Consider the following 21970-nt stretch of genomic DNA (forward strand, 5'->3'; position numbering starts at 1 on the left):
CCCCAGCGGGGCGGCCCCCGGAGCAGCCACAGCCCGAGGCTGGCGAGGCCAAAACCCGTCCTGGGCCTCGGCCGCGGCGTCCCTGTCTACACACAAAAGGGCGCTTCCCAGGCTCGGCCTCGACTACCCAGGAGGCTGGAGGCTGGGGAGACAGCGCCCGCGGGCCTTTCTTGACAGGGAGGGCGGGACCTCCGCATCCGGGGAGGCAGGAAAGGCGGGGCCTTCGGGCGCGAGACCGGGGAGGGCGGGGCCGAGCCCGCGTGCGCGTGCGCGTGCGCAGCCGGGAGAAGGCAGAGTCTGCACAATTTCACCGCAGCTGTGGAGCCCACCGTAGCGAACGATCGCCGCCGGAAGTAACAGGTGAGTCAGAACCGGAAAAAGATTTTTAAAAATCTGGATACCGTCTAATCCACTTGGCTAGTCCTGTTCCCCCAGTACCTGGCGCTGGCCGCTGGCACGGGTCGGTCCCGGCCCAGCAGTTCTCCGGCTTCCATGCACCCTTAGGGAAAGTGCGGGGAGGTTCGGGTTCCCTTGGGCTCCGGACCCCAAATCCCCTGGAGGCAGAAATGTGGCTGAGGGGTGCTGAGGCCGCAAGCCCTTTGAGCGAAGGGATTTCTTTTTTACTTCTGGCTCTGGATGCCCAGGCCCGGTCCCCGGCACAGTTCAGACCCTTTCTTAAGAGCTGCTTGATTGGTGAGGGGCGGGGCGCTCCCCCTGGACGCGGGGGACCTCGTGGCCTGCCCCGGACTAAGGAGGCCGGGAGAGTCCTGGCGGACTTCAAAGGTGGTAACCACCCTCACTCGTTACAGGCTTAATTGCTGGAATGTCAGTTCTGAGGCTCGAGGTTGTGATTGGCCACAGCCACGCGGTGACCCTCTGACCCCGACCCCTTCTGCTACATACGTTAGTATGCTGTCGTTTACCTAGTTTTCAAATTTTTGCTTTCTAAGGTGAAAATTACTTGAAGTTGCGCAAAAAGCCTCCTTTATGGTTTTGTTATGTATTAAATTGGAGGCTGAATGGCTCATTTGAAATTGTAGTTCAAGTTTCATCACAACCAACAGTATCAACATCTTGCCACCCAGCCGTTCCTCAGCACTATTAATAAGGGCAGTGTATAACGTCAGAGGAAAATTTCATTCCTGCACTTCCATGTCATTTCATACAGTTCTAAATGGTTCTCTCTTTACTGTGGTCCACAGGGAAATGCAGATTAATTTGATTATAAAGAAAAATACAGTTATTACAAAATATGCTGCCAGGAAATAATGTACATCCCAAATTAAATTGTTTTCAAAATGACCATCAGTATGAATAATCAAGGACTCACTGCAGTTGGGTATATGCATTTCCTTTTCTTTGCTCAATTTTTTTGAAAGTACCTTGTGATTAATGATTAAGATTAAAACCACACAAAAGAAGTATCTGGGATATTCAGTAAAGTAGATAGTTCCTGCATGACCAAAAATTGACCATAGATTAGTTCAAGTTTTTATTTTCCTTACAATTTCTTTAAAAAAAAAAAAAGCCCTAAATTCTTTTTATTGTGAATTTAATCATGAATATTTTATCACAAAGAACAAGAAAGACTTGTCTAAGTACTCAACTTCTGTTACATACAGTTTTCATTTTAAGAAATACCTATATAAAATTTAACGTAGTAACAAAACCACTCTATTTCCTCCATTTTTAAAAGCATGTTGATCCCATTCTCTATGAAGAATTGCTTCCAGTTACTTTATATCCTCAAGGTCCCAACAGCTGGCTTAAAAAACACAGCAAAAGGTGGGCTCATTTTACAATCAACCTCTAACAATATTTATCAAAATCTGGCTGTGGAAGACTGGATCCATGACTATATGAACTTAGAAGGCAAACCTATTCTTTTCCTTTGGAGAAATTCCCCTACTGTTGTAATTGGCAGGCATCAGAATCCCTGGCAGGAATGTAACATAAATCTAATGAGAGAAAGGGGCATAAAATTGGCTCGGAGAAGGAGTGGAGGAGGAACAGTGTACCATGATATGGGTAATATCAACTTGACTTTCTTCACAACTAAGACAAAGTATAATAGGATGGAAAATCTGAAACTGGTTATTAGAGCACTGAATGCTGTCCAACCACAGCTGGATGTGCAAGCTACCGACAGACTTGACCTCCTACTAGAAGGACAGTTTAAAATCTCTGGAACGGCTTCTAAGATTGGACGGACTACTGCTTATCACCACTGCACATTACTGTGTAGTACAGATTGGATTTCTTTATCTTCTGTGCTGAAGAGCCCTTACCAGGGGATTAAGAGTAATGCTACTCCTAGTGTACCTTCCTTGGTGAAAAATCTCCTGGAAAATGATGACACTTTAACTTGTGAGGTACTGATGGAATCTATTGCAGCAGAATATGCTGCTTATCATCAAACTGATAGCAACATTATCCTAATAAATCCAACAGATGAGACAATGTTCCCAGGGATAAATAAAAAAGCGGAAGAACTACAAACCTGGGAATGGATATACGGCAAAACACCCAAGTTTAGTGTAAATACTTCTCTTAATTTGTTAAGTGAACAATCATATTCTGAAATGAAAATACATGTAGAAGTAAAAAATGGAATAATTGAAGACTGCAGTATTGATGCACCTGATCACTGGTTACCACAGGAAATGCTTGACAAACTAAGCAAAAGATTTATTGGCAATAAGTTTTGCCAGAGAGAAGCCACAGTGTTGTTAAATGCATTGCTTACAACATATCCAGAAGACCACGAACTGTACAGCAAATGGCATCTACTTTGTGAAAAAGTTAAGACAATAATGTAATTCAAAATGATGATGATTACTCTTTATAATGATGACAACTTTGGAACGGTAAAATAAAATTTAATAATATATGCCCTTTTTTGTGAATCTTTTAAAATTCCATTTTTGGAACAGAATGAGATGAGTCAGAATTAGTAAAGTGCAAATTTTAATTTGGTGCTCTCTACTTTGTTTGCTTTAGACTATATCCCTTAAGGCAAATTAAGAGTCTTGGTAACATTTTTTAAATTAGTGATGGGTCTAGAGAAGAAACAATGTCAGTTATATTAAATTGTGTGTTAATAAAACAAAACAGTCTCTCAATCAACAGAAATATAAAATTAGATTTACTATCACATTTTCATTTATAGGAATGATTGTTGTATAAAAATATTTAAAATTCAATATTCATTTAAAACAAAATTTTAAAACGTGAAGTCAGAGATAGTCATATTTTCTTTGTGTGCTTAGTATGAAAAATGTCCACTGTTGTTTCATGACACGGTCTCAAGTCAAAATCACAATACCCAAGTGCAAAACGCCCCTAGGAAGAAAAAGAGAATTTGTTATTAATGACATAGAATGGTGTTATTCATTAATAAGATAAGGCTATGTCCTACCTGTGGTTTCTTAAAATAATCAAGTCCCCTTCCAATCTTAATCATCCATCCATTATTGAACCTATTGAAATTAGAAATGTAATTATATAAACACAAAAGTTAAATGGCAAATTTTAAAGAGATAGACTAAATACCAGCACAATTTCCTCTAGCCAAGGGAAGTCTCTTACTTGATCAGGTATATGAAAGTGGAAGCAACACCAGGTTTAATCTTGGGCTGTGTAAAAGGACAAGCTGCAAAAAAATTAGTTGATTGGATAAGCTGGCAAATATTGTAACAGTTTAGCTCACTGAACCACTGAATTCTAGCCTGTTATCTACATGGTACTATTCTGCCAAATTACACTGAATTTTCCATTGGATTCATTGAGAACAACTTACTTGTTTTGACAACTTAGAACATCAAACATATTTACGTATTCTTTTGTATGTTGTGTGATCTAGATCTGTGAAATGTGAACTTCATTTTTTCCCCTATTTACTGTCCCTGAGCTACCAATTCTTCCTTAACATCTTATCCACTGTTCTTCTACCATCTTAGTATATCATGCTATGTCCCCCTTGAAAGGTAGTTCAATGTTTGGAGTCTATTAATGAGACCAGTCCTCTTCTGTACAAACAGGAGGTTATCTTACAACTTATTATAAGAAAAAAAGTTTTAGAATCTCCAAAAAACTTCATGATATAAAATTCAAGTGGGAATGTGTTTAAGCTGGGAAATGGGTAAGACTATCAGTCAGCTAACTATTAGTCATTCCAAGGTGAGTTAATAACATTTCTGTGTTTGATTGGTAAGCTCTGGTTATTGGGACAATAGTCTGCCAGATAAGCAGATATTTGTTATAAAGAAAAAAAGGATTAGGAACCCAAAAATAGTATTTTTTAAAATACTGCTGTTATGATATGGCCCAGGCCACTTGATTTTAAAAACTAACTATCCAAACTGATTTGACTCATCAGTAGTTATTAAGGAATTCTGCTTATAAAGGTCCCTAAGTCAGAACTATTTTCCTGTCACATAAGAAGTGCTGCATAATTGAAGCTGAAGTATGAAAGTATCACAATAATTATATCACAGTTTATAATGATTTAGTAAACAGGGAAAACAGTCCTTCAAATGAGTACACATGGCCACATCTTGTCTCATTAAGGAACTGTAAACTTAAACATCATGAAATGTACCAATTCTTTTTCTTTTTAGAAATCAAGAAAACAGTAAAATTTAGTTATGTCTAAAGTTGTAATCATTAAACACAAAAATTGACTATAAAATTATGCAAAAATTAGTGAAAAGAGAAAGGAGTATCTTAAGTTTTCATAACTGAATGATATATGTGGCTTAAAAATGAAAAATATAACACCAACCTAATTTCTCGATCATGTATTGAAGAAGAGAATTCTATTTCCAGATCTATTCCATGCTTACTAAGTGACTCTCTTATTTCTTCCAGGCCACTGGTCTGCTGAGTCTTCCCATCGCCCTGTTAGCAGCAAATATATACATATGTACATATATATATATATATATATATATAATACATACACACACATTCACACAGACATATAGATAAATATACATACATATATACACACACGTATATATGTATAAACACATTATTTTCTCTATTTCTGACTGATCTTTGTATGTATATTATGGATGACTGAAAGGCAGTTTTCTATTAGTTCAATACTTATTAAAAAAAGAAATATGATATATTAAGGAACAATGTAGCATTTTAAATAATTTCCCTTTCCAGTGTTAACAAGAACTCAGTCCCATTTACAACTTAGTAACACTAATTCAAATGAAAGTAGACAGAGTGCACAACTTGCACTAAGTTAGATTCTAACATCCAAGTAAGATACCTACTAGCCATGTGACCCTAGACAACTCACTTAACTTCTCTAAGTCTCAATTTCTTCATCAAAAAATGGGCATAATAGCAGCAACTAATTCCCAGGCTTGTCAGAATCTAGGTGGACTGAGTTGCTATTATTCCATCTTATGAAACTAACTGACATAAAAGCCATCAGAAACAGAACTACCTGAGATTTGCTTTATGTCAGTCATTCCTGTTATATAAACTCATTCCTAAGGAAAATAGCATAATGGAACATGGTGGTATTTGAAAGAATACTGGATTAAAAATCATGTGACTAAGATTCTCTATTCATATCTGCCAGTGAGAACCTTGGGTAAGGCCCTTACCTTCTCTGGGACTGTTTCTTGTAAAGTGAGGGGGCTGGACTAGATTGTTTCTAAGACACCTTACAGCTTTATGAATCTATTCCATTTTACACATAATATTTAATATTTGTTCCCTTGACTGTGCTTCATTTTATAACTAGTGAAGTAAGAAAGAAGGAATCTTAATACATTTGAATACTTACTGAATCCATAGAAGTAAGAAGATGAATAGTTTTAACTTTAGATGTTGGTTTAACAAGCATCTCACAGAATCGAAGAAAGTTGTATAGCTAAAAGATACCAATTATAAAATTTAGCTAGCCAGCAAAACTTAAATATTAATACATTTTTATATTTAAGTTACATTTTACTTGCCTGGTGAGTTTGTCTAATATAAGGATCTTCTATCCATACTTCAGTAACAGCTGCGTTAAGATATTGTTGAAAGAGTGACTCATAACTAAAGCCTGTTGCATTCTCTTCTATTTTAATTTGCTTGTGATATTTTCCATCTGACAAAACACATTAAATTCAACAAACATTTAAGTTCCTTGTACGTGTAAAATAGTTTGTTGGGCATTGGTGGGGACGATACAGAATTAAGATAAAAACAAAATTCCAATTCTCATGGAGTTTATAATCTAGTAGAAAGAAAGACAGACACATTTCTGCTTTGGTATTTCAAAGATCAGCGATTTCACTGGCATAAGTACTCCTACCATCAATACAGATCACTACCTCTTGACAATTTATCATATGTTCTTGATGAGCTATCGTGGCCAAAAAATTAATTACCCTAAGGCCAATATGATGATAATAAATCTGGTACAATAAATATTTTATACCAGATAATACATAAGCACTTAAGAGAAATGCAGTCATTGGTATGTGATGATAGGGGACATGAGTGGGTAAGATCATGATAAGTTTCTGTGAGGAGGTAACATCTAAATTGGACTTTATAACTAGTAAGGGGAGGATTTACGAGTGTAAATTTCAAGGATAAGGGGCCTTGTGAACAGTGCCCAGAGGCAGGAAAGCACAATACATTCAAGAGAGACACAACTGCTCACCCAGTTATACAGTTTCCCTGGAGTATAGCATCTGTGGAGAGTAACAGTATAATGCCAGAAAAGCTACGGTGGTACCAGGTGATGTTGAAGAGTTGCAATTTGACTTGGGAGACAACAGGGAGCCAATGAAAGCTTCTGAGCAGATGGGAGATAGGGCTAGATTTATGCACAAGGTAGATATCATACAGAGGTACAAAGGTTAGTTTGAAATGGGAAAACTCACTTGAGGGCTATTATAATTGGGCAGGGAGCCAATGAAGACTTAGAACAGTTGTGTCAGTAAGGAGGTGAGGTGGGTGCTAAAGGCAGAATTAACAAGAATTATTTGGTAACACTGAGAAGTGAAATTAGAAGGAAGATACGTAGAATGCCAAAGTTTCACAAATGACTGGTAACACTGACAAAAATGGTAACATTAGGAGAAAGACTAGGTTTTTCTTAGACACTGAGTTTGAGGTACTGGTGGTAACAGTCAAATAAAACTCTACAGGCAAGTTAGTAATGCAGGACTGAAGCTTGAGACAAAGATCAGAGTAGGACCTGCAGATTTCAGGTATCTATAGAGGTAAGACAAAAATGACAAGGAAGAGAAAAAAAAGAACCAATGATAGAACCATGTAAGATACTCACCTTTGAAAGAAAAAAAGCTATGGAAGAATGGTTAAAGAAGAACTCAATGAGTGCCATGTTTCAAAAGCAAAAGAAAGGCAAAGTGTCCATAAGGAGGCAATTAATCAGTATCAAATACTGGAGGAAGATCAGGGAGAATAAAGACCAAAAAAAAAAAACAAAAAAACTATTGAATTTGGCCAATAAGCAATTTCTGACTTTGAGAGTTCAGTTTCAATGGAGTGATAGGGACAAAAGCCAGGCTGCAGAAGGATGAGGAGAAACTGGGTGGTGAGGAAACAGAGGCAACGGGTTTAAATAAATTTCAAGAACTCTGACCAGGAAAAGGAAGGAAATGGTAGAACAGCACCAGGGATAGCCTAGAAAAGTCAAGGCAAAGAATTAGGAAAACCAAAACACCCCTTTAATGGTGAAAATACTGAATACTCCTACATATAAATTAATACCAGCACAATGACTACAAGGTTCAGATACTCTAGATAAATTTTGGGGTGCTCTCTCCAGCTGGGTTCTACAAGTTATTCATAAAGTTGTCTGATAATTTTCTACTGTCACTTTTTGTTGACTTAGAACCATAATTCCTGTTATATCTTGGTTGTTCTCTTTGGATGTTAAGTCCTACTAATTCTGCAATTTTAGACAAGGATGAAGTATGATATAGTTAATGCAGTATTTTATGTTGCCTTTTAAGTCTGCCCTATAAAAAGCTGATTTTAATCAGAGAAACCCAGGAAGACAGCTTTAGAAGTCACAGCAATGTCTCTTCATTGATCCTATTAACTTGATGTAATTATCCCTTATTAATTTCGGTCTGTTTCATTTTTGTCTTGATAATACTTAGAACATTGCTGAGATACAGTGAGCACTTGATAAATATTTATTGATTGATCCAGAAGCCTTTTTTTAAAAAAAATACTATCATATATAGTTAGTCCCCAGTTTATTATTAATTTGGTTTAAATCATGTTTTTGGAGTGTGTGTGGAGTATACTTCAGAGTATATTTTTCCATAGAAATAAGATTATAAATGAGATTCCTAGGTTAGAACAGTCTTTTGAAGGATTTTAGTACATAATGTTAGCTAAATCATTTAATGATTAGCCATTAACTATTCTCAATAACTAACAAATAGATTAAGTATAGTTATCACCATAAAAACAAATTTTCAATGGAAAAATGCATTCTTAGCTACAGCTGTAACCACAACATCTCTGTTCCCATTTATTCTACAAAAGACTGCTTCCCTCAACCTAAACTGGCATAGCGGAGGAGAAGACTGAGAAGGATGATGTGGTACAGCTGGTTGGTGAAAGCTCTGGCACTGAGGATTGGGTTTCAGAAGAAACAAGGTGAGCAAAAAGTATAGCAGAAGGGAAGGAGACAAGTGTGGACTATTCCTAGTATATCAGGAAAATAATCTGAGACACAGCTAGATAGGCAGAGTAGAGCTAAGGTATGAAGGCTAGGGCATATGACCTTTATGTAAACAATGAGAAAAATACTGAAGCTTTTGAACAGTGGAATGATATAACCCTAATCATGTATTAGGAAGATTCAGTGGTACAGAGGAAGCACCAGAGAAGGATTGCTAACAGGCAATAATAATAGCTCATATATGTGTTACATTTAATGACTTGTAAAGTAAAACTAAAGGAAGGAAACAAAAAATATTCAGTTTAGTTATAATCCTTAAGGATCAAGGAATCTCTGCAAGGCTGTCACAAGAGTTTATTTAGGTATTCTTGTTGTACTGATAATTGAATAAAGGACAGTATACCAAAGCACACAATACTGATGCACTGCTCTGAAGAAAGAAGGATTGCAGAACATTTTATGAGGTTCCATAACAAAATCTTTCAAGACAAATGGAGCTCCAGTCATACAGGCCTTGGCACAACACATAAATAACCCTCTTTACTTTTAACAACTGGTTTTTGAAAGTCCATTTCTTACCTTCTTTTTCTTGCTCCAAGAACTTCTTTATGTCTTCTGCTCTGTCCATGTAGTCAGAAATTTTTTGTCTTAAGTGACATTTCTTTGCATTGTCTTTGGTGCCTATAAATTAAAAATTATGTAATTTTCCAATTTTCAGAGTATTTTCCTTTATCATAAGCATTATTTCTAATTCTAAATTTGCCCTAAGAACTTTTTTTTTTAATTAAAATTTTTCACCTATGCTCATAGGCTTTAGTTTCTGGGATAAATATATTAGAGACCATTTTGGCTAATTAGCATGGGACAAGAAAAGGGTGCACCACATTTATGAGCAATGTTATGTCAAGTTATCTAGATGACAAAGAGTGAATGAAAGAAGCAGTGTGAAATAAAGCTAGAAAGTAGTATGGGGCCAAACTCCGGAGGGCCAGACTTAGGAGTTTGTACTTTATTATCCGTGAGACAACAGGAAGCCCCTAAGGATTTCTGAGCCCGACAATGAAGTGGGCAGCCTTGTAATTTAAAAAAAAATTTATATTTTGTGCTTCTGGAAGATTGATTGGAAAGAGTTGAGACTAGAGTCTTAACCAAAGATGGAAAAAAACAATTAGATAGAGGTTACAAAATGACAAGAGGCAAGTGATAATGAGGGCCCAAATTAGAGCGGTGGCAGTACGACCACCCCCTCTCTTTTATTAGTAAGGCCCAATAAGCAAGCTGTGCCCTGAAGTTGGCATACTAACAATCCTTTGAGGTCACCCTCTGGATGAACTCAGCTGCAGCAAAACACCAGAAGCAGGTGGTTCCTGAGTTTGGACAATTCCCTGGAGGACCCATGTTCTGGGGCATGAAGTCCTGCAATGAATCAAACTTGCTTCATTGTTGCTGCTACCTCTCATTGTCAGGGCTACAATTCACTATGTAATCATTGCTATATATAGTGAGATTTGCCCTAAATCTCAGTGCCCTTCATTAAAGCAGGTCTCTTCAGAATCAGAGAAGGCCCCAGCACATGTATCACACACATCCCTGTTCCAAAAGAATAAAGAAAACTTTTTGCTAACGACTGCTGTTGGCCCTAATTTTTATTTTGTTTTTATTTTAATTCTTAACAGTGACTGTGATAACCTGTGTGAGTTCTTGATATTTTCAGAGTTGACTGTGATTGTGATAACTGGTGTGAGCTCTCTGGTATTTTATTGTGTTGCATAATCTCCATGATTCTTTAGTCGTTTATTTTCATAACTGACAGGAGAAAGGGACCAATGGAAGAAAAATAACAAGCCTTGACAATGGGATATGGAGGGGGAAGGAAGGGTTAGGAGAAAAAAAGATCACTCCCAGATTTCAAACTTGGATGACTGGAAAGATGCTGGTGCCCTTGATAGAAATTGTGAAGTGGAGACAGGTTTGGGAAATGAGGATACCCTCGTTTCTTTTGGACAGTGTGAGCAACCCTGAGGTGCCGGCATGTACAGACATACACGTCTACACACACAATACATATGTGTATGTTGGAGTCACCAACTCAGAGGAGCTGAGATTTTCATGACAGAAAATGAAGTTGCATAGGACTTTTCTACAATTATGCAACTGTAACAAGTATTCTTCTGGTTCTGCTTATTTCACTCTGCATAAATTCATAAGTCTTCTCATGTTTCTATACCTTTTGTTACTTCTTAAAATATTCCATTAATTCATATATCATAAATTGCTCATCCAATTCATGAGATCTTAGTTTCTCACTCTTTGTCACTGAGAACAAACTAATATTACCTCAAATTTCTACTCTATTGATTCCATGCTGTACTGTTTTTTTTATAACTGAGTCTGCATCTGTCTTAAAGCCCCTTTTCTATGTCCTTGAATTGAGTTCAGGAATTTAGCTTTCTCTCCAAGTTCCTTCAAAGTTATAATTGATGGGGAAAACTTATCTACTATACCTTCAGCTCCTGGGACGTGCTTGTTGTCTTCAGAGGCCTACAAGCTGATCTGGTATATTTCCAAAAGGTATATTGTCAGTCCTTGCCAGTCCTTGTACAACTAAAGGGAGGGTCCTATCTCCCTAACAAACCTTTCCAGGAGCCACTGAGTCTGCTATCCCTGGTCCACTAACAATGTCTTTAGAATGCAGATGAATCCCATAATTCAATCAAGCATTCCATAATGATAGAGAGAAGTGGTCAACTAGCCCCGAGATACTAGTCTGCTTTCCTTGATGTAACCACTCATGTGGTCCCCATACCCACGATGCTGTCTAACCTGTAACTTCATCAAATTGTTTTCCCCACCTACTCACTTCTATTCTTTGTTCTCTTGTACTTCCAAAAATTATGTGAAGACTGTAAGCCCCAATTTGTGGTAATAAATTGATCATGCTTGGGACCTTGTCTTTCATTTTACTTCAATTGTCAAAAGTAACACTATAATAAAAAGTACTGCTATCAATAGTTTTGTACATGAGTCTTAAATCTTTGTGATATATGCCTAGAACACAGACTGTGGCTTTTTGAGTATAGCTCCAAGCTGCTTTCCACAATGCACCAATTCATAGATCTACCAGTGTATCTTTGTGACTGTCCTCTCACAACACTTCCAACTATTATTTTCCTTTTTTACCATCTTTTCCAGTCTGATGATGGGTGTGAGGTAGAACCTCAGAATTGTTTTAGTTTTTATCTCTCCTATTACAAACAATTTGAAACATTTTCATATGACTATTAATAACTTGCTTTTCTTTTAAAGACTGCCTATTCATGTTCCACGAGTCACTTTTTGTAGTGATTCTTGTCCACACTTACCTAATTCATTCAGCACATATGTATCAAGTACCTACTATGTCATGTGTTAGGCATTAGGGAAAGTACAAAGTTTGGATAAGACGTATTCCCTGATCTCCTACACAACACAAATGACTATAATATGCATTCAATAAGCAAATTCAAACCTTCACAAAAGCCCAGGTGTGATGCCTTATTGTGGTGTGTAGGGGGTGCAGCCAGCATGCAATCTTGGAGAAAGACTGCTGTCCAAACACCAGCCTGAAGTAGTGGAAAAGGAAAGTCATAAGATTATGAATTTAGATCCAGAAGGGACTTTAGACCAACTCCTTCATTTTTCAGATGAGAAAACTGCCACTGCCCAAGGTCACACAGGTAGGATTGGAACTTCCAACTCTAACGCCAGTATTCCTTCCACATTCCCCACAGTGCCTTAGGGACAAGTTCATGCTTCCAGCCAGAAATATACCAGGTCAGAGCTGTAACTAGCATAGAACAAAGCATTTTGCCCTATGCTGCTTAAATGGGAAAACAAACTTCCTCTAGTGACAACTCACCCAAAGGTGTCACCTAGCAGTCTGCCAAAGGGCAGCATAAATGTACCAGAGATAAGTTAAGAAGTAGAGTGATAAAACAAAATACTGTATGAGATATGAGGGGAATGACCACTACTACCTGGGACTGGGCATGGATGGGAGTTAGGAGCCAGAAGGGAGATCAACAATGGTTTCCTTACAGGAAGCAGTTGAGGTTTAACGGGTAAGTAGGAATTATACCAGCAAAGAAAAGGGAAGATGCTTCAGAAATAAGAAGATAATACATTTGGAAGCCAATTTGTGTGTGTTTGAGAGGCAGAATTACCCAAATAAACTGAAATACAGACTGGCTGGAAAGAATAGTTTACTAATCTGTAAAATGAGGAGGGAGGGAACATCTGTCCCACCTTGCTATGAGGATCTGGCTGAAATATATTAAAAATGCTTTGCAAACTTTACGATAAAGTGAGGTAGACACATTATTATTTATGTGAGCCTGCCTTACCTCTGATGTGTGATGTCAGGTTAAAGTGTAATGCAAATGTCTTTTTTGTGCTTGTTATAGATTGAGGTGGTTACATCGTTATTAATTTGTTAGTTTTGTCTCCCCAACTCCCTAGACTATAAATTCATTTAGAACAAGGACTAAATCTTATACTTCTGTATCCCTAAAGCACCTAGCCTAGCAGTTTTCCTGGACACTTCAGTGTACAGCCAAATATTTAACTGATTATAAAACAAAATAGACACATTCTCTCACCTTTCCATGAATTAACAATGCATCAGATTTTGCCCTTTGTACTTGTGCATTTATTAATGGCCTGCTATATGCCTGGCACTGAGGTAGGGATACAAAGTCAAAATTCTGCCCTTTGGAAGATTACATTCTAGGAGAGAATGTTCAGTACGTACACAAAAAGGAGAATAAGGAAAGCAATTTATACAACACCATATAAAGAAAAACAATTTTTAGAAACAAGATTTTTAACCAGTGCAATCACCAACCACGACTGCAAAGGACTGATGAAAAAGCATGTTACCTCGCAGTGCAGAATAAAACACATGTTTTAGGATTCAGCCAGAGTGGAAGTTTGTTGTTAGACTATACATACTTCTTATGAGGCCTTTGTGTTTCTTTCTTTCTCCCACTAACTCAGGGAGAATAAGAGGGAGAGGAGAGATGGGGGGAGAAAGGAAGGAGAAAAGATTACTGAAATATCTTTTTTTAAAAGTGCACCTTACTTTGCAATTACTTTGCAGGAGCACCAACGTCCCCACCCCCTCTCTCTGCAAAATCATCAGGGCGGCTGGTACCTGTACATATACCTTGAAAACTGGCAGGCATTCATAAGGTCTTTATTGCTGCACAGTACAGTGAAGCCCAGATCCCTGTGCTGTCCACACCGCCTCACTTCTACTTTGGTCAGACCAACCGCATCCCCCAAATTCCTCTGAAAATTTTCTGTGGCAAGGTTCCAGCATTTGAGGGTGATGATGGGCTGTGTGAGTTTGACATGAGCAAGGATGACCTTCCAGCCTGTACTTGGGAGGGCAGCTGCCCAGGTGACCCAGTGGGGGAGCTTTGCTGACAGGGACGTTGTTCCTCCATCCAGTACCTAGGTGTTCCCCACTCTCCGTATCGTGCACCACAACAAAGAGGTCACAGAACTACAAAGAGGAGGTGAGGAGGGTTCTGGGGCCGCTGGAAGCCCACCTCAAGACTCGGACTTTCCTGGTGGGGGAGTGTGACACCGGGTGACATCACAGGTGTATATGCACCCTGTTGTGGCTCCAAGCAGGTCCCGGAGCCGGCTTTCAGGAAGGCCTCCCCCAACACCTACGGCTATTTCCTCACCAGCATCCACCAGCCCCAATTCCAGGAGGTGCTGGGAGAGGTGATGTTCTGTGAGAAGATGGCCCAGTCCGATGCTAAAAAGTTTCCCGAGAGTCAGTCTAAGAAGGAGATCCCAAGAAAAGAGAAGGGACAGCCAGAAGAGAAACAGAAGGCCCAGGCAGCTGCAGCCCCAGGCTGGAAAAGGAGAAGGACCAGTGTGCCCAGGCTCTGGCTGTAGACCAAGGCCAAGGGTACCTCCGTGTTGGGTGAGCTTACTCTAAAGCAATCCAACGAGGCCCTCGGACCCTGACGGCTGGTCCCCGGGGTACCCCCAGGAGCCTGGCCAGACATCGATGAGCTGCAACCTCCTCTCCGGAATGTTCCAGCGCTGAAGAACGCCTTTGCCAGGGTCGTCCTTTCTGGCCCAACACCGGCTGCTCCGTTTCTGGAGGCTGGATTTGGGGGGGCAGGAACTTGCCTTCCAGCGAAGTCCGGACCGGCGGGTGGATTACGAGTCCTGGCAGCGAGGAGGCTCAGACCAGGTCCGAGGGTACTTCTCCTTCCGGCGCGTGGGCAAACCCTCCCACCGGGGCAAGATCCTCGAGGGGACACCCTCCCTGCTCCCACCTGGCTGCCCGCTTCCTCCTCCGCAGGGAGGGGCCGGCCACTAGGCGAAACTGAGCACGGGAAAAGGTGCCCCCGAAGTCAGCCGGAATCGCCGACCCGCAGCCCGGCTCCGGAAGGGAACTGCCGGATTCGATGCGTGTTTTAAAAGGCAAAAGGCTTCACGCAGGAGAGCTCTGCGGTCTGGAAGCAGACTCTGCGAGGGAACTGGTCTTTCTAGCGCTGGGCACAGTGCCCGGCAGGGACAGCAGGCACGGAATGATGCATCTGAAACGCTTTTTAAATTCGGAATTGTTTCAAGCACAGAAATGTCCCCTCCCCGCCCAGCCCGCGCACCCTCTCCCCTCATTCACCTCTGAGCACTTGCAGCAGTATATCGATACCCTCCTGATAACACACAAAAGCCTCCTGGTACCGAGAGGTGCAGTCCAATTCCACCGCCCGTTTCAGCAGCGTGCTGGCCGCCGCCGCCCCGTCCAGCTGGGGCGCGGAGCCCCGCGCGGCCATCCCTGCGGCGGTCAGCCCGGCCAGTCCCTTCCCCTCGCGTCTCTCCGCGGCGGGGAGGAGCGCGCATGCGCGCGGCGCTTCCGGGAAGCGGTCACGTGGCTCTGGTGGGGGCGGGGCGCGGAGCGCGTCGCCGGCTCTAAAGCGTCGTGACCTTTCGCCGTTCCTCCCCGGGCCGCGGGAGCCGGCGTGGTACGCGGCTCCGTGAGGCGTGCTGCGGGCCTGGGGGGCTCCTGGAGAGCGCTTGGGCCACGATTTCCCCCAGTCTCCTGGAGAAATAACTCGGAGGCAGAGACCACAGGCGGCTGTGGCCGAGCGGAGCTGGTGAGTCCTCGGGCCCTGGAGCCGGGGCTGGGGCTGGGGGTGACCCGAGGGGCCGAATCGACCGCGCCCCGCCCTGCCCAAGGCGGGACCTGAACGTCTTCCGGGGGCCCTGGGGGCCGTCACGGGTCCGAGAGATGGGCCCTGAGGGGCCTCCAGTTCGGTCCTTTCCGTCACGCCCCGCCCTTCCCACCAGAGACCCCGCAGGCTCCGGGGCGGGTGTTCGCTTGTTCCGTTCATCTGACGGATGAGGGAGCTGAGGCAGACTGGCCCAGGGTCCCACGGCTCGGAGTGTCCGCGTAGGACACGAAGTCAAGGCCCTTTTTGTACGATGCTGCTTTAACCATGACCAGTTTTGCGAAATGGAAAATGATGGCTAAAAGCTTAGATGCGTATGAAGCTTCCACGTAATGAATTAGTGATAGTGTCCCTGGCTAGTTCTTAGTTATAAACGAGAAACAAGGCTCTCACCTTCTTTTAGTCAGTCAACAAGCGCCTAATTAGCAGCCGCTGTGTGCCTGCCAGGTCCTGGGGATACAAATGAAATGGTTCCTGCTGCCTGATAGTTTGCACTGACGGGGGGTGACCACAAATGTATGAATATGTTCAGAACAAATATTTTTTAAAATACACAATTGCATTTAAGAAAGTTCCACCGTTCAAGCATTTGAATATTAGTTTCCAATTTTACCAAATGATTTGCCCTGGGAGCCATTTTGTCACAATTAATTTTACCATATTAATACTTAGTAGCGTGTATTCAGCTCTGTATAAAATGTGTAGAAAATCTAGTCCAGCTCTTGTTTTTATCTTATCTGTAAAACAAGAACTTTATTGTTATGCTTCTTCATAATGTTATGTAACAGGAGAATATGATCAATTTCAGATAGTAATTTGTCCCTTGGAATGGCAGCTTTTTGAACGGTGATATCATCCGTGGGGATACCTAATGGCAGGAATTTTGCGCTTAGTGACCCAGAGCCCTGGAGGCAGAGTACAGGTATGTATTTTTTTAAACCGTTCTCATTGTTTACTCCAGTTCCCTTTTGTCGTCTTCCTTCTTCAGTTATGTACAGCTTATTTTCACAGAATCTTGGGAGTTGGAAGTTACTTGAGAGGTCATCTAGTCCAAGTCTCACCTGAACTCTACAAATTTCTCCCCAAGTTAGTGTCCAGCCTGCACTTGAAAGCGATCACTCTTGGACAGCTCTAATCATTAGGAAGTTTTTCTTTAGCCGAAATCCCTCTGCAAATTCCACACATCATTCTTAATTCTACCATTGGAAGAGTGTGTCTGTGACTTGAGCCTTAGGCCAAATTGGTTTGCATTTTTGGTCTTGTCTATTGCTTGTACTTATTTCTACCTAAATGAGAGAAGTGACTATGTAAATAATGAGGCAGTATAGGAAGTGAAATTTGTGCATGCAAACACTGGATTTGCATGTACCCCTAGTCAAGAAAAGGGCATTACAGTAGACATGAATAAACTTTCCATAGACTGTGCATCGCTACTGGAAACTGGTGGTGGTGACAGCACAAAACTTAATGTCTTCTTTAAGGAAATGGGATTGGGCAGAAACTCGAAGAAAATTTATGAACTGAATGTTTTAAACAGTTTTCTATGGAGCAATTGTGGAAAAGGTATTAAAGGTGAACTGCAGTTTTCTACTTGTGTCACAGTAGAATGGGATACAATCACGCTTAAAAGGGGATTGGGATGAAACTTTTAGTAATCATGAGCAAAAGTGGTAAACTTATATTTTTGAAAAACTTAGTGACTGGTAGATTTCTCCTCTAACCCAAGTACTCGAAAACTAACACTCTCTTAACTTCTTCCAGAATGTGACAAAAAGTCTGGAATCTCTCACCTCAACTGATTGGATTCGTCATAAATTTACCAAGTCAAGGATTCCAGATGAAGTAAGAGCATTATTTAAGAGTTTGATCTGATTTTTACCTCTTTACATTTTAAAGGTTATTAGATTTTTTTAATATCAAAGATTATGAGATTGCTTATGAGATATGTGACATTGTGGTGAATGATACGAATAATGATTATTGTAAAGGTATAGATGAAGTACTGCTTGGAATTTTAGTGTTAATAGTACACAAGTTGTTCCTTGACCAAGCCAATGTTTTATGGCAAGAGGATAAGAAATTGCAAACAATAACACTTGGTCTTTAGCCATTTCCTCTCTTTATACTATCTTGGTGATTTCTTCACCTCCCATGGACTCAGTTATCTTTAGGCAGATGAATTCCAAATTTATATATTTATGTAATTGCATTTTCTCTCTTGTACTCAAGTCTTGCATCATCAGCTGCCTATTGACATCTCCACTTGGATGGATATCCCATAGTCATTTCAGACTTGTCTAAAACAACTCCCCAAACCCATCTTGAATTTCTCCATTTTTGTTAATGGTGTTATCAGTCTTGAATTCACTCAAGTTCACTACTTTGGTATCAACCTCCTCCTCTCACTCAATCCCTATACCCAATTATTTGCCAAGTCTTATTTTGTTTTTTCCTCAGTTGTAGCAGCAAGGACCCCAGCATACACAGGAGGTCCTGCTGTACAGGTTCTTAGATCTGCTTTTCTAAAAGGAAAGCAACTTTTGAGGGGTCAACAATCTATAGTTCAGGAGAAAAATTCGGCACCCTGAACTTCAGAGAAAATACAAGCAGAAGTTACAAACAGAAAGACCAACAGACAGGGCTTCCAGCTGTGTGACCGTAGACAATACATATGTACATATCATTATCAGACAGAGAAGCACCAACATCTGGGTTTTCAAGGGGGGCAGGGGATGGCTCCTTAGCAGCTATCCAGTCTCACCTGGCACACCATCTTCCAAAAAGTAAGCCCCAAAGCAAAATCTCACCTCAGAGTACTGGAGGGCATGTCTCTCCTGATCCTGTGACTCATTAGAAATTAATAAAAGGAGTTTTAGGCCTGTTAATGGGTGAGGAAGACCTTTAACTCTTTCCCCCACCCACCATTAACCTTACATTAACCTTATACCAATTATATGTTGAAACAATTATTAAACTTTTTTTTTTTTTAAGTTTTGAATCCCAAATTCTGTCCCTCCCTCCCTCCTTTATCTCACTTCTCCCAGAGACAGTAAGCAATCCAGTATAGGTTATACATGTTGCCAGACTTTACTGATCTTACTCTCATCTGTGAAATGGGAATGATAACCATTTTCACAGTGTCTGTTTTGGATAAGTTCCAGAAATAAATTTCTGCCCTGGCCTCTTAAACAGTCTCCTAGCTTTCCTCTTAAGTTATATCATCTTAGACTGTAAGTTCCTAGGAGAAGTGATGATAACAGTAATAATGACTCCTATTTATGATTTGCAAAGCACTTTCTTCATAACATCACTTTGATGTAGGTAGTATGAGTATTAGAATGCCAATTTGGCTAATTAAATTTAGTAAAGGTAAGTGATGGTTCCACAGCTACTAATTGGTGAAACTAAGAATACTTTTACTTCAGGGAAAAGACCATTTAACATATTAGTGTGTCATAGATAAATCAATATTAAGCAACTGGTTGCTAAATGGAAACAAATAAACTGGGAGATTTAAGAAAAATAAACACCATTTCTCCTCATCTCAGCTCTGGTATAGTCTAGTTACTTTTCCTTTGGTGGTAGTCGTTAGAGTCATCTTGCATCTGTGATATTTCTGTAGAGAATCAAATTCCCAAACCACTTCTGTCTGCGCATTATATCTTAATCATTTCAGGGTTGTTTATAACTTCAGGTTCCTGTGTATCAAAGTCTCTGTGACTTAGGAAAGAAAGAAATTGAAAGTAGCTCTTTTTTTTTTCACATTAAAAATTTGAGCTGGGAGGTTTGAAACTAGTTTATATGTGTGAAAGTGAAATGTTTATTTTATAGAGGTGGGGGGAATAGGTGAATACAGAAAACTTCTGTAATGTTTGAAAATAGCTAATTTATTTACTCTATTCTTAAAGGTGTTTCAGCCTTCACCTGCAGCTCATAAAAAATATGGTGGGGACCCTCAACACCCTCATAAATTACATGTTGTCACCAGAATTAAAAGTGTGCAAAGAAGACCATATTGGGAAAAGGAAACCATAAAACTCCTTGGACTGGAAAAAGTAAACACTTTTCTTTACTGGTTATACTTGTTTTGAATTTAGCCTGTTTCTAACTTTATGGTGCAGATTGTTTTGTCACAGTTGTTTTTAATCTCATGAATGTGTTGTGTTGCTTTTAAGTAACATGAGTCTTATAGTGCTTTCAGGGGGTTGTAAAATTGTCTGTTCTTCCTAGGCACATACTCCACAAGTGCATAAGAATATCCCTTCTGTGAATGCAAAATTGAAAGTGGTTAAGCATCTGATAAGGTTTGTGGTAGCATTTTAGAATAATTAATTTTTTCTATAAAATTTTGTTCATTTTTAGAAAAAACTTTTAATAATGTTTTAAATGCTTTTTTTTTTTTTGATATTGTAGAATCCAGCCATTAAAATTACCCCAAGGACTTCCAACAGAAGAACAGATGTCAGAAACTTGCCTTAAGAGCACAGGTGAATTAGTGGTACGGTGGCATCTAAAACCATTAGGACAAAAGGCAATCAAGGCCTGATATTACTCCTGTGTTTTTATTAAAATGTATTTTTAACACCGGTGGTCTTCACGGACTGAGCCCTCCTTAGATATCTGAATGTCTTGAATTGTTCCGCGTAACCTGCTCTTCCAGTATTGAGCTGATGAATAATATGTAACTCTACTTCCAAAAATCCTCCTGTAGAAAAGTTAAAGATCACAGCTGCAGCTTCAGAGAAGCCGCAGAAGTCAGTTCTTGATTAACTAAACATGGATCTTTTTAAACTTTCCCATTATCTTTTCTCCTTAAAGCTAACTATTAATAGCAGCAGCTGCCAAGCTTTTACTTACTTAAAGCCTTTGCCCTCCAAATCCAAGTCTTATGCTTCTTTTAAGAATATTCCCTAAAACCCATATAAGAATGGATGCTGTCTCAGGGAGGGAGGGGGAGAAAAATCTAAGATTTATGGACATGAACATAGAAAACAATACAAATTAATTTTTTAAAAAAAAAGACTATTCTCTAAACTCCAGCAGGTGTTTTCTCCTGCATCCTGGAACCCATAATCAGATAGTCTGCCCAGGGCTTAGTCTAGTGCCAGCTAATGGGAAATTGACTCTACAAACCTACTGTTGAGATTTCATGATGTGTTTTGGTGGAACCGTCTCAAAGAATTCAGAGTCAGACCACCTCTAATCCAAGTATAAGCATTTGTTGAGATTAATGCCTCATGAAGCTGGCTAAGTTTCGAGAAGAACCAGCAACATCAGATGGATTTTTATAGGGTAAAGATTCAATTACATAACAGAAATTATGAATATTAAAAAGGCAGGAGGGGTTTGTTAAAGCATTAAGTAATAGGGGAGGGGTTCCAGCCACAGTGGAACTACATATGCAATTACAATGCATACAGAAAAACCCATTTGGGGGGGTATGTATATATTTTAATAAACCTCTCTATGTTATAAGTTTACTCTAGGCCAGTTCTTTACTATTACTTCGAAGGTGCCTACTTAGGAGAAGTCCCTTCTGTTGTTTTTGGATCTATATCCTACTTGGGCATCCTGGTGGTGTTGCTTTCTGATTGGATGAGTATTGTGGTCCTGTCTGAGGCTAGATGGATGTGGTTGTGGTTCAATGCATGGACATACTTTCTGTTTCTGTGGGAAATATGAAAAATAGGTCTGGGGGCAGTGACTAGCTAGAGGCAGTGGCCGGGATCCCATCACATGGATACACCTGTTGTTCTAGTGTGAGAAATGTGAGTTCATGGATGCGCCTGTTGTTCTAGTGAGCAGTGAGGTGTATATGAGGAAGTGAGGATATTGCGGGGGGTGAGTGGCTAGGTAGGGGCAGTGGGCCTACTGTTCAGTGGGACCTATAAGGAAGTTAGAATGTTGGGGCTGGGGGCAATTTTATTACGATTCCATTCCTACCAATTACATAGTACATAAAAATTGTAGCATATCTATTCTAAGGTAAGCATGTTTAAAACAGCCAGTTTCAAAAGTAGCTATTTAGACTAGATGAACAGGAAAAAAC

The 21970-nt window shown here is 40.2% G+C and overlaps 4 protein-coding genes across 16 annotated transcripts in view; 2 read left to right on the plus strand and 2 right to left on the minus strand.

The window, feature by feature from the left end:
- TSGA10 (testis specific 10) overlaps positions 1-1703 on the minus strand; it is a 144888-nt gene extending 143185 nt beyond the window's left edge. Inside the window, exon 1 of the mRNA XM_072614641.1 lies at positions 439-1703. The gene's annotated coding sequence lies outside the window, so the exon portion shown is untranslated. The remainder of the gene's footprint in view (positions 1-438) is intronic.
- Positions 271-2890, plus strand: LIPT1 (lipoyltransferase 1). Its single transcript, XM_072614646.1, has 2 exons — positions 271-360; positions 1697-2890. The coding sequence occupies exon 2, from the start codon at positions 1698-1700 to the stop codon at positions 2817-2819; it is 1122 nt and encodes a 373-aa protein (XP_072470747.1). The 5' UTR covers positions 271-360; position 1697; the 3' UTR covers positions 2820-2890.
- Positions 283-20507, plus strand: MRPL30 (mitochondrial ribosomal protein L30). 3 transcript variants are annotated; one of them, XM_072614658.1, is made up of 6 exons: positions 283-360; positions 16730-16843; positions 17683-17763; positions 19830-19976; positions 20152-20225; positions 20335-20507. In XM_072614658.1, the coding sequence occupies exons 2-6, from the start codon at positions 16793-16795 to the stop codon at positions 20465-20467; spliced, it is 486 nt and encodes a 161-aa protein (XP_072470759.1). In that variant the 5' UTR covers positions 283-360; positions 16730-16792; the 3' UTR covers positions 20468-20507. The 3 variants fall into 3 exon arrangements, with proteins under 3 accessions (XP_072470759.1, XP_072470760.1, XP_072470758.1); XM_072614659.1 differs by lacking the exon at positions 283-360 and adding an exon at positions 8562-8658; XM_072614657.1 differs by lacking the exon at positions 283-360 and adding an exon at positions 15690-15846.
- MITD1 (microtubule interacting and trafficking domain containing 1) lies at positions 3123-15590 on the minus strand. 11 transcript variants are annotated; one of them, XR_011968159.1, is made up of 10 exons: positions 15372-15495; positions 14671-15293; positions 12192-12285; positions 9263-9364; positions 5982-6118; positions 5810-5896; positions 4784-4899; positions 3589-3652; positions 3419-3479; positions 3123-3342 (listed from the first exon to the last, which is right to left on the minus strand). XR_011968159.1 is itself a non-coding variant. In XM_072614647.1 (9 exons), the coding sequence occupies exons 2-9, from the start codon at positions 14743-14745 to the stop codon at positions 3247-3249; spliced, it is 768 nt and encodes a 255-aa protein (XP_072470748.1). In that variant the 5' UTR covers positions 14746-15293; positions 15372-15494; the 3' UTR covers positions 3123-3246. The 11 variants fall into 11 exon arrangements, 9 of the variants coding, with proteins under 9 accessions (XP_072470748.1, XP_072470751.1, XP_072470752.1 ...); XM_072614647.1 differs by lacking the exon at positions 3589-3652 and having other exon boundaries at positions 15372-15494; XR_011968160.1 differs by lacking the exons at positions 12192-12285; positions 14671-15293 and having other exon boundaries at positions 15372-15570.
- Positions 20508-21970: the final 1463 nt, after the last annotated feature.

Source organism: Notamacropus eugenii, chromosome 5 (assembly GCF_028372415.1).
Source record: "Notamacropus eugenii isolate mMacEug1 chromosome 5, mMacEug1.pri_v2, whole genome shotgun sequence".
Classification (NCBI taxonomy): domain Eukaryota; kingdom Metazoa; phylum Chordata; class Mammalia; order Diprotodontia; family Macropodidae; genus Notamacropus; species Notamacropus eugenii.